General features: G+C 43.8%; 1 protein-coding gene across 1 annotated transcript in view; it reads left to right on the forward strand.

The window, feature by feature from the left end:
- The window catches only part of YTHDF2 (YTH N6-methyladenosine RNA binding protein 2), a 37,378-nt gene extending 27,423 nt beyond the window's left edge, over nucleotides 1-9,955 (forward strand). Inside the window, exons 5-6 of the mRNA XM_030218647.1 lie at nucleotides 8,942-8,983; nucleotides 9,724-9,955. Of these exons, the coding sequence (XP_030074507.1) occupies nucleotides 8,942-8,956 (15 nt within the window). The 3' untranslated portion in view covers nucleotides 8,957-8,983; nucleotides 9,724-9,955. The remainder of the gene's footprint in view (nucleotides 1-8,941; nucleotides 8,984-9,723) is intronic.
- The last annotated feature ends 809 nt before the right edge of the window (nucleotides 9,956-10,764 follow it).

The raw sequence follows: 10,764 nt of genomic DNA on the forward strand, positions 1-10,764 counted from the left end.
ATTACAGCTGTAGGAGGATGCCTTTCCCTCTTTCTCGAGGAGTGGACCAAGATTACCTCAGATCAGTGGGTCCTGGACCTGATCAGAGAAGGTTATCGATTGGAATTCGGTGCCCCGGTGAGAGACATGTTTGTGGAGTCCCGATGCGCCACTGCTTGCAAACGGGCGGCGGTAGAGGAGACCTTACAAGTCTTGTTGCACTTTGGAGCGGTGATCCCCGTTTCTCCCGCCGAACACGGCTGCGGTCGCTACTCCATTTATTTTGTGGTGCTGCGAAAAGGCGGGTCTTTTCGGCCCATTCTCGACTTAAAGTCAACGAGTCACTAAGAGTGCGGCATTTTCACATGGAAACCCTGCACTCCATCATTGTGGCGGTACAGCCAGGAGAATTCCTCACGTCTCTGGACCTCAAAGAAGCTTACTTCACATTCCTATATGGCCCCCGCACCAACGGTTTCTCCGGTTTGCGGTGTTGGGAAAACATTTCCAGTTTCGGGCCTTGCCTTTCGGCCTTGCCACAGCTCCCCGAACCTTTTCCCAGGTAATGGTGGTAGTAGCTGCTTTTCTCAAGCGAGAGGGTATTCAGGTTCACCCGTACCTCAATGACTGGCTCATCAGAGCGGACTCTGCAGAAGAGAGTCATCATGTAACAGCCAGAGTGGTCTCAGTACTGCAATCTCTGGGCTGGGTCGTCAATATACCCAAAAGTCACCTGACCCCCTCTCAATCTCTAGAATATTTGGGGGTCCGGTTCGACACGGCCTCGGGGTTTGTCTTTCTACCCGACCAAAGGCGGTGCAAGCTTCAGAATCAGGTCCGTCTGCTCCTGAGGATGCCTCGCCCGCGAGCTTGGGACGTCCAGCTGTTGGGATCGATGATGGCCACCTTGGAAGTGGTGCCATGGGCGAGAGTGCACATGAGACCTCTGCAGATTGCCCTGCTTCAACGATGGTTTCCTATGTCCCAGGATTATCAATGCAGACTCACGTGGCTCCCTGCGGCCCGACTCAGTATGGAATGGGGGCTCTCAGACAGCATGCTGCTGCAAGGAATGCTGTTAGTGCTTACCGATTGGTGCTTGGTGGTAACGGATGCCAGCCTGAAGGGCTGGGGGAGCACATTGCCAGGGAAGCTATGCCCAGGGTCTGTGGACACTCGAGGAAACGGGGTGGTCCATCAATTGCTTGGAACTGAGAGCGATATTCCAGGCTCTTCTGGCCTTTCACAAGACTGGCGGGACTGGCTGTCGGAGTTCTGTCGGACAACACGACAGCAGTGGCCTACATAAATCAACAAGGCGGCACTCAGTGTCACGCACTGGCCGCAGAGGCCGCTCAGATATGCCACTGGCCTGAGCTACATCTGCAGTTTCTGTCAGCAGCTCACATAGCAGGTCAGAGCAACGTGCAAGCCGATTTTCTAAGCAGGTATCAAATCGACCCTGCGGAGTGGGAACTGACAGACGAAGTGTTCCTTCAGATCTGTGCCAAATGGGGAACGCCCGTAGCGGATCTTATGGCCTCAAGCTCAAATGCCAAAGTCCCGTCCTTTTTCAGCAGACGGAGAGATCCTCGCTCGGCGGGGTTGGTTGGATGCCTTGGCTCAACCCTGGCCCCTGGGCCTCTGTTATGTGTTCCCTCCTTGGCCCTTAATAGGGCGTCTCCTCCTGCGAATTCGGCTGCATCAAGGAGTGGTGATCCTCATTGGCCCAGGTGGCCGTGGTATGCGGACCTCCGGCGGATGCTGGTGGAGGCTCCCCTTCCTTTGCCTCTGGTACCGCACCTGTTGACGCAGGGCCCAGTGACCATGGAGGATCCCTGCCGCTTTGGTCTTACGGCATGGCTACTGAGAGGGCGCAGTTGAGAGACAAGGGCTATTCTAATAAGGTCATCTCCACTCTTTTGCAGGCCTGCAAGCGTTCTACTTCCGTTGCCTGTGCTCGGATCTGGCGCCAGTTTGAGGCTTGGTGTGTTTCTAAAGCTATCACACCCATGCGGGCTTCTGTCTCGCCGATTCTTGACTTTCTGCAGGATGGTGTACAAAAAGGCTTGGCCTATAATTCCCTGCGTGTTCAAGTGGCAGCCTTGGCATGTTTTCGGGGGAAGGTCGCTGGCCTCTCCCTGGCTGTGCACCCGGACATTGCACAGTTTTTTAGAGGGGCGCTTCGGCTCCGACCTCCCGTGTGAGCCCCTTGTCCGGCTTGGAACCTAGGGCTAGTACTCGTGTGAGCCCCTTGTCCGGCTTGGAACCTAGGGCTAGTATTAAAGGCTCTTCAGTGTTCGCCATTACATCAGCGAGACGGGTGTCTGAGCTCCAGGCGCTGTCCTGTCAAGACCCATTACTACAATTCTCAGAGTCCGGAGTAACGGTACATACAGTGCCTTCCTTCCTGCCTAAGGTGGTTTCAGCGTTTCACCTAAACCAGCCTATTTATCTGCCCTCCTTTTCTAGGGAGGAGTTTCCGGAATCTTTTGGGCAGTTGCACCTTTTGGATGTGTGCAGGGCTCTGTTGCAGTATCTGCAGATGTCTAATGCTTTCAGGACTTATGATCACCTTTTTGTATTGTTGTTAGATCCTCGCAGAGAGTCTCCAGCGTCTAAAGCCACTATAGCCCGTTGGCTTAAGGAAGCCATTTTTTCTGCATATCTGCTATCTGGCCGGCCTCTGCCTGACGCCTTTAAGGCACATTCCACAAGAGCGATTTCCTCTTCTTGGGCTGAAACTGGAGCGCTCTCTCTCTCTTCAAGAGATATGCAGTGACATGGGCTTCTAAGCTCTCATTTGCCCGACATTACAGGCTGGATGTGGCTGCCAGGAGAGACATGCATTTTGGAGCACAAGTGCTGGCGCGTGGTGTGGCTTGTTCCCACCCTATCTAGGGATTGCTTTGATATATCCCATTCGTAATGGATTCATCTGCTTGATGACAAGGAAGGGAAAATTAGGTTCTTTCCTTGGTAATTTTCTTTCCTTTAGTCATAGCAGATGAATCCATGAGCCCTCCCTCAGTGATTCATTTTGTGATTGATGATGTTGTGTGTTCAGTTTTTCCTGTAGATATGTTCTCTCATTGGGAGAAGTTGGAAAACAGTCTTCAGGATTTCTGTTCTGTTAAAAGGAGGTTGAGTTCGTCCCTCCTTTGTGTTACTGCTCCTGTTCTGGGGCGTTCATCCGCTGAGGAAAGTTCATGTTATTCTACTTTGCGGTGTAACACTGCTTTGGATGCTTCACATACTGAAGAGGCAGATGGAGCTAGCTGGCCATGAGGCACTATGGTTTTTCAGTGCTCTCTATCTCCCCCTGCTGGTTGATGGACACAACCCATCCGTAATGGATTCATCTGCTATGACTAAAGGAAAGAAAATTACCAAGTTAAGATGACTTTATTCAAAGTTGATTTAATTAAATGCTCAGTACGCTTTCTTGTTAACATCTACAAGAGCTCAGACTGGTAGCTTTTCCTGGTTATGAAAGTTGGCACAGGAATTTTATCATCATATAACATGACATTTCATTTCTGGTTTTAACCTGAAAACCCTGGCTCATGCAGTTTAATCAAGAACCCAACAGAATCATGTGGCCTGGAGCCACTTTTATTTTTGGTAGAATTCTAATCTTCGTGTGTTTTTGATAAGTGCGGTAAATACAAATGTAACTTATATTCTGCAAATGATCTTGAACAATTTAATTCGGATTGCAAAAGATTCTAGTAGCCCATGGCTGGGAGTAATTAATTCAGCATAATTCAATTCTGCCTAACAAAGAGATGCTGTGTATATAAATCTTTAAACAGTTGGCTTTCTAGTCTACACTATATTGTTGAGGTTCCTGGTTGATTGTACTCGTAATTTTCATGTGAAGATGGACCTGAAAGTAGAGGCTGACCAAATTTCAGTTTCCATTTTGGCGCCATCCAAAAATATTGGTGCATTTACAGCTGCAACCCTCCCTCACTCCCTCCCCGCCCACCCTCAAATCCACTTGTAGGCCCCTTCCATCCCTTGAGCCTGCTGTATCATTGGTAGTCTAACACAGTGCTTTCCAAACCTGGTCCACAATGAATATTCATGAGGTAGTGCATGCAAATCTCTCATGAATATTCATTGTGGGTATTCTGAAAACCTAACTGTTTGGGGTGCCTGCAGGACCAGGTTTAGTGGCTTTGAGCAGGAGTGATCCCCAGTCGTTCCTACACATGTCGTCGCTAATCTAAATCTATCATATCGGGGGCTTTTTCACCAAAATTGTACCATTTAGTCCTGATTGCTTCCACTGCAAATAACATTTTTAAAAAGGGGCACTTTTATGCTGAGTAAAATACGAGTTATAAATATTGGAGTTTATTGTTAATAGTTATGCAACTGCACAGTAATTATACATGTACACATTATAAATATAGGAGAAGACAAGAAGGAAGGGATAGGGGAGAAAAGTTTGGAAAACATTGATGGACGTTTCAGGTTTAGTAATGTGTACTAGACTTCGCTGTTATACGATTTATATTGACTGAGGTGGAATTGTATACCATGTGACCTCATCAATAAAAAATTGTTGAAACATAAAAAGGGGCACTTTAACTAAGCTGCAGTGAAAGTGGCTTTAGTGTGCCTTACATGTGTTTTTCCTGCAAGCTAAGGCTATTTATTTATTTTTTTATTTGTTACATTTGTATCCCACATTTTCCCACCTATTTGTAGGCTCAATGTGGCTTACATAGTACCGGAGAGGCGTTGGCCGACTCCGGTGTGAACAAATACAGTGTGATGTTGTGGTAAGATAAAGTTCATATGGTACAGTCACGTTAGGAATCGTAAAGCGGAAGAGTTTTGTTGTGTGGCCAAGGTCAGGCATTTACGTTGAATTGGTAGGGTATGCCTTTTTAAACAGGTTGTTTTTAATTTTTTTCCGGAAATTTAAGTGGTCGTACGTCGTTTTCAAGGCGTTTGGTAATGCGTTCCATAATTGTGTGCTTATGTAGGAAAAGCTGGATGCATAGGTAGATTTGTATTTAAGTTCTTTACAGCTTGGGTAGTGTAGATTTAAATGTGTTTGTGTTGATTCGGATGTTTCTGGTTGGTAGGTCGATTAGGTCTGTCATGTATCCAGGGGCTTCAGCATAGATAATTTTGTGAACCATGGTGCAGATTTTGAAGGCAATGCGTTCTTTGGGAACCAGTGTAATTTTTCGCAGAGGGGTTTTGCGCTATCAAATCATGTTTTTCCAAATATAAGCCTAGCTGCCGTGTTTTGTGCTGTCTGAAGTTTCCTTAAGGTTTGTTTTTTTTTGCATCCTGCATAGATTTCATTGCAGTAGTCTACGTGGCTTATTACCATTGTATCAGGTTGCGAAATGTTTCCCTCGGGAAGAATTGTTTCACGCATTTGAGTTTCCACATTGAGTGGAACATTTTCTTTGTTGTGGATTTCACTTGGCTCTCCAGTGTTAAGTTGCGGTCTAATATGACACAGAGGATTTTCAGGCTGTCTGAGATAGGGAGGGTGTAATCTGGGGTGTCGATGCTTGTGGGGTTGTCCGCGTTGTGTTGGGATGAAAGGATGAGACAATGTGTTTTTTCTTGAGTTTTAGATGAAATGCATTTACCCACGAGTCCATGATGTTCAAGCTGAGCTTGATTTCGTTGGTGATTTCCGTCAGTTTAGTTTTGTAAGACATCGTTTGCATAGATAAAAGGGTTAAGGTCTTGGTTGAATAAGGACTTGGCTAGTGGGGTCATCATTAGGTTGAAGAGGGTCGATGATAGTGGTGATCCTTGTGGTACACTACAGTCTGCTTTCCACTGTGATGATATATGTTTGATTTTACTTGATATGTTCTTGTGGTTAGGAAGCCCTCGATCCAGCTGAGTATGTTTCCACCAATCCCGAACTTATCTAGTAGTCTTAATAATATATTGTGGTTTACCTTGTCGAATGCACTCGACATATCAAATTGGACAAGGAGGATGTTTTTTCCTATTGCTATTTCTTGCTTGAATTTGGCTAGGAGAGTGAGTAGTACTGTTTTGGTACTATGGAGGGGGCGAAATCCTGCATATGATTCGTGTAATATTGAGAATTTGCTTATATAATCTGTAAGTTGTTTGGTTACCATGCTTTCCATCAGTTTGACTACCAGCGGGATGGATGCTACTGGACGGTAGTTAGTGATTTCATTTATTTTTTTCGTGGTATCTTTTGGTATCTGGGTGAGTAGGATATTGCCGTGTTCCTTAGGCAAGAGACCTCAGTGGAGCATGTAATTTAGGTGGGATGTGAGGTCTGCTATGAAGCGGTCAGGAGCGGATTTTCTTAGGTAGCTGGGACAGGTATCTAGTTTACAGTGAGAGTTGGAGAACCTGCTATCTTTATCACAGCTGTAAAAATGGTATTTTTGTAGTAAAAGCCAGGTGATACTATTGCCATTATAGTGTGGTTTTCAGGATATCCACAATGAATACGCATCTCAGCTGGTCAGGTGGACTGGGTTGAAAACCACTGGAGAGCTTTAATTTTCTGAGAAGGATATGGTATATCTGCTAAGCCAGGGGTATCCAACCTCGGTCCTCGCCCAGTCAAGTTTTCAGGATTTCCCCAGTGACTATGCACAAGATCTATTTGCATACAGTGAAGGCAGTGCATGCAAATAGGTCTCATGCATATTCATTGGGGAAATCCTGAAAACCCGACTGGGTTGCAGAACTGAGGTTGGACCCACTCCTGTGTGACACTGAAATCCCATGGTCTGTCACCAAGGTCTTTCTTGCCGATAACTTTCCCATTGTTTGCGTATCTCCAGGTTGTTGTAAAACAGACTTGTCCAGGTTCAGTCCTCAAGAGCTACAGACAGGCCTTGCGTGCGTGCATACGCTTGCTATCTCCATTCTGTGCAGATCTCCCTCAATGCATATTCATTACAATTATAAAAAAAAACTGTTACAATATATCAATCTTTATTATATCCTTCATATAAATATTAATTGTGATAGTATCTAATTGTACAACTAGTATATTGTAACTAACCCAAGGTTTGGTAGTGTAAATGCATACTCATTAGGGATATCCTGTAAGCCTGGCTCTCAAGTACAGAACGTGGACAGGCCTGTTCTAGACCATTGGGGTCAACCGTCATCTGTTCCTTTTAGTACCTTGGTGGTTCCCAAACCTGTCCTGATGGAACCCTCAGCCAGTTAGGTTTTCAGGAAATCCACAATGAATATTCATGAGAGAGATCTTCATGTACCATCTCCATGTTCAGATATCTCATGAATATTCATTGTGGATACTGTGAAAACCTGACTGGCTGGGGGTTCTTCCAGGGCAGGTTTGGTAATCACTGTAGTAGGTTCTTCAAAAAGATGTGTGTGTGCTGCCTCCTGCTTGAGTTCACCTACCTTGATACCTATTTATCCAAACTTGTGCCCCCCCCTCCCCAATCATGTTTGTAAATAAGTGAAAAACACATCTGCTTCCTTTTAATTTTTTTTTTTTTTGTTACATTTGTACCCCGCGCTTTCCCACTCATGGCAGGCTCAATGCGGCTTACATGGGGCAATGGAGGGTTAAGTGACTTGCCCAGAGTCACAAGGAGCTGCCTGTGCCGGGAATCGAACTCAGTTCCCCAGGACCAAAGTCCACCACCCTAACCACTAGGCCACTCCTCCACTGTTGCTACTATTTGAGATTCTACATGGAATGTTGCTATTCCACTAGCAACATTCCATGTAGAGGTCGGCCCTTGCAGATCACCAATGTGGCCGCGCAGGCTTCTGCTTCTGTGAGTCTGACATCCTGCACGTACGTGCAGAACGTCAGACTCACAGAAACAGAAGCCTGCGCAGCCTTCTACATGGAATGTTGCTAGTGGAATAGCAACATTCCATGTAGAATCTCCAATAGTAGCAACATTCCATGTAGAATCTCCAATAGTATCTATTTTATTTTTGTTACATTTGTACCCTGCGCTTTCCCACTCATGGCAGGCTCAATGCGGCTTACATGGGGCAATGGAGGGTTAAGTGACTTGCCCAGAGTCACGCATTATTTTGTTCACAATCTTTGACTTTGCAAAGGTGTAACCATCAGCATCGAGGGGGAGGGGGCAGTAGTAACATTTTTGAAAGCATCTGCTTTCTCAGGTCATTTTGGGAAAGCATGTCAATGTAGGGCATGTAATGGTGAGCTCAAAGACAAGCACCGATTCTGACATTTCATGACTGTCTTGGCTTTATTTTGAGTAGTGAAAAGTCCACAAGCTAACACTTGCCTTAGGTCGTATCCGAGTATTCAGTTGCAAACTTTTCCCGAGTTGACAAGACAATACAGTAGTGCTGGATTCATTAAATTTAAATCTCAGCAAAATTTTCCGTTCATAATCGTGCTGTTTTCAGTAACCTTATTAAAACCAACATTTTCCCTACCATATAACTGTAGGGAACTCTCATACTATATCAGGAGACAGATCTGAAGAGCAACTAAACACATTGCAGGATGCCTCACAGGTTAATTGCTTGTCTCAAGCCTCTTGTCTGATACTTAGAAATGAGAAGACTAGGCATGTTTGAAGTAGGAGACATCACAAAAGACCCCCCCTCCCCTGCCAAGGCTCGCCACCTCTGGACCATCATGAAGTAGCTGTTCATTGTGCCCCACAAAGGTCTTTCTAGCCAAGACTTTCACAATCGTAAAATCTGCTTTAGCTCTGAAATGAAGACATAATTGAGAAGCCTATAGTAAAACGCTATAATATGTAGACCTTGAGTGTCTCAGCATTGCCTGAGTTGTATGCAGGATTCCCAGAATTTAATGCACATTCTGCTATTTTGTTTTTCTTTTAACCTTATCCATTGGATATAACTCTGCAATTAATACTTTCCACCCCAGTTTTCTGGCCTGTTACTAGTATTTTTCACTCTAACCTGTCTTATCTCTTTTCGTTTTCAGGTGTTGAAGAATTAGATATCCTTGACAAAGGAAAATTTAAAGGTGAGTGGATCCATTTGTGCGTAGGAGAAGGGAGTTTACTGTCTAAATTTAGATCAGTTACTATATGAGATTTAGTTCCCTGTAGTTGTAGTGGAATAACGCTGTTATGACAGTGGTGGTTTTGTATTCATCATGCACGCAAACTCTCATTAAAATGAGCCTGCTCTTATTTTCCTTACTAGCTTTACAATAAAATGCAGTCATACTTTCCTGAAAAATAGAAGACATTTTAGTTTTCATCCTTGCATTTCTAAGCATCCTTTTTGTTGCACAACCCAGTACAATCTTTGGGAGTGTGTGTTTTAACAGGCCTTTGTTTTTTATTGCCTGTACAGGTCAGGTTAGCTACCCTTGACCACGTATCTTTTGCTGTTTATAACAGAAGTGCTCCATATTTAGTCTGTATTTCTTCTTTCTCCACACACGCTCTCCAATTATAAAAAAAAACAGAAACCAAAAATAGAGTCCAAGTTGGTTCTGTCACTTGGACAATATGAGGTATGGGGGTTTTTGGAGTCGGAGCCTGTTTTTTGGATATGGGCACACTACAGATGGTGATGTACTCTGTTTGGGGGGGGGGGTGACGGAGGAGGAGCGATTAATCTGCTACTGTGAGGGCTTTTGCCATCCAGTGAACAGCATGGTATTAAAGGGCAAATAAAATCTTAGTTTAGGTAAGGATTATAAACCTGCATTCTAAGGATTTGTTGTGTTTTTTTTTTTTTCTTTCTTTTCTAAAGGAGCGTTAATGTGTCAAGTGAAAAGGATATCTCTCCTGAAGACTGCAGCAACAGTTGCATCCTGATCTCTTTCTGGAAAAGAAATGAAACTTTCACAGAGAAGAAATGGAACTTCCCTTCCTCCTCAGCCCTTAATTTCATTGACTTTCAAAGACTTATTACAGACTTTCAGTTTAAAACAAAATAAAATATATATTGGAACTTTACAAGAGACCTAGAACTTTAAAGACAAAAAAAGACAAGAAAAAAAAAAAAGAACTCTTAGTTAATTATAGGTGAAAGATGTTCCCTCTCTTTGACTTTGGTTGTGATTTCAGAGCTTTGGTTTTGTCTCATTGCTATGTTTTCTGGATTTTAAGATCCACAAGTGGCATATTATGCCCTGTTTCCTTAGTTTTTAACCTCTTCTTCCCCAATATTTGACGTTTGCACTTGGAACAGAGTTGTAACACTTGGACAGCAGCCACAGAAGACGTGAAGTCGCTTTCTTCTTTCTTTGAGGTGGTTTTGGTTTTTTTTTTGTTTTGTTTTTATCAGGGGGGGAGGATTTTGTTGGCGTATGTAGTTTTCCCAGGACTGAGAACAGAAGTTTAAGTAAACTTTATTCAGCTGGGTGTAAGGTTCGGTGAAGCTGCTCTAAGACTTTTTTTTTTTGTTTGTTTTAATTTTAATTTTTTTTCCTGATCTCTGGGATTTTTTTTTTCTGTGACACCTTTTTTTTTCTGTTACTCGAAAAAGTCAAGTATAATAGGAATTCTTTAACACTTTCTGTTCTTGTGCATTGTACTATATATATATATATATATATATATATATATATATAGTCTCACAAACACACCCCTTGTTTTGTTTACGAGAATTAATTTTGGAAGGAAACAAAATTGTAAAATGTGTATGGAACATTTTTGTTCAGTTTCTTGTTTAGCCAATGAGGAAACGGGCATTGCCTTTTCACCATTAATCACTTCTCAGTAATAAACGTGATATCCTGTTGAGCATCAACTCTGTCTGTCGTATAGTCTGTAATGGTTAGGCCTTCCC

This window comes from Microcaecilia unicolor, chromosome 11, assembly GCF_901765095.1.
Source record: "Microcaecilia unicolor chromosome 11, aMicUni1.1, whole genome shotgun sequence".
NCBI lineage: Eukaryota > Metazoa > Chordata > Amphibia > Gymnophiona > Siphonopidae > Microcaecilia > Microcaecilia unicolor.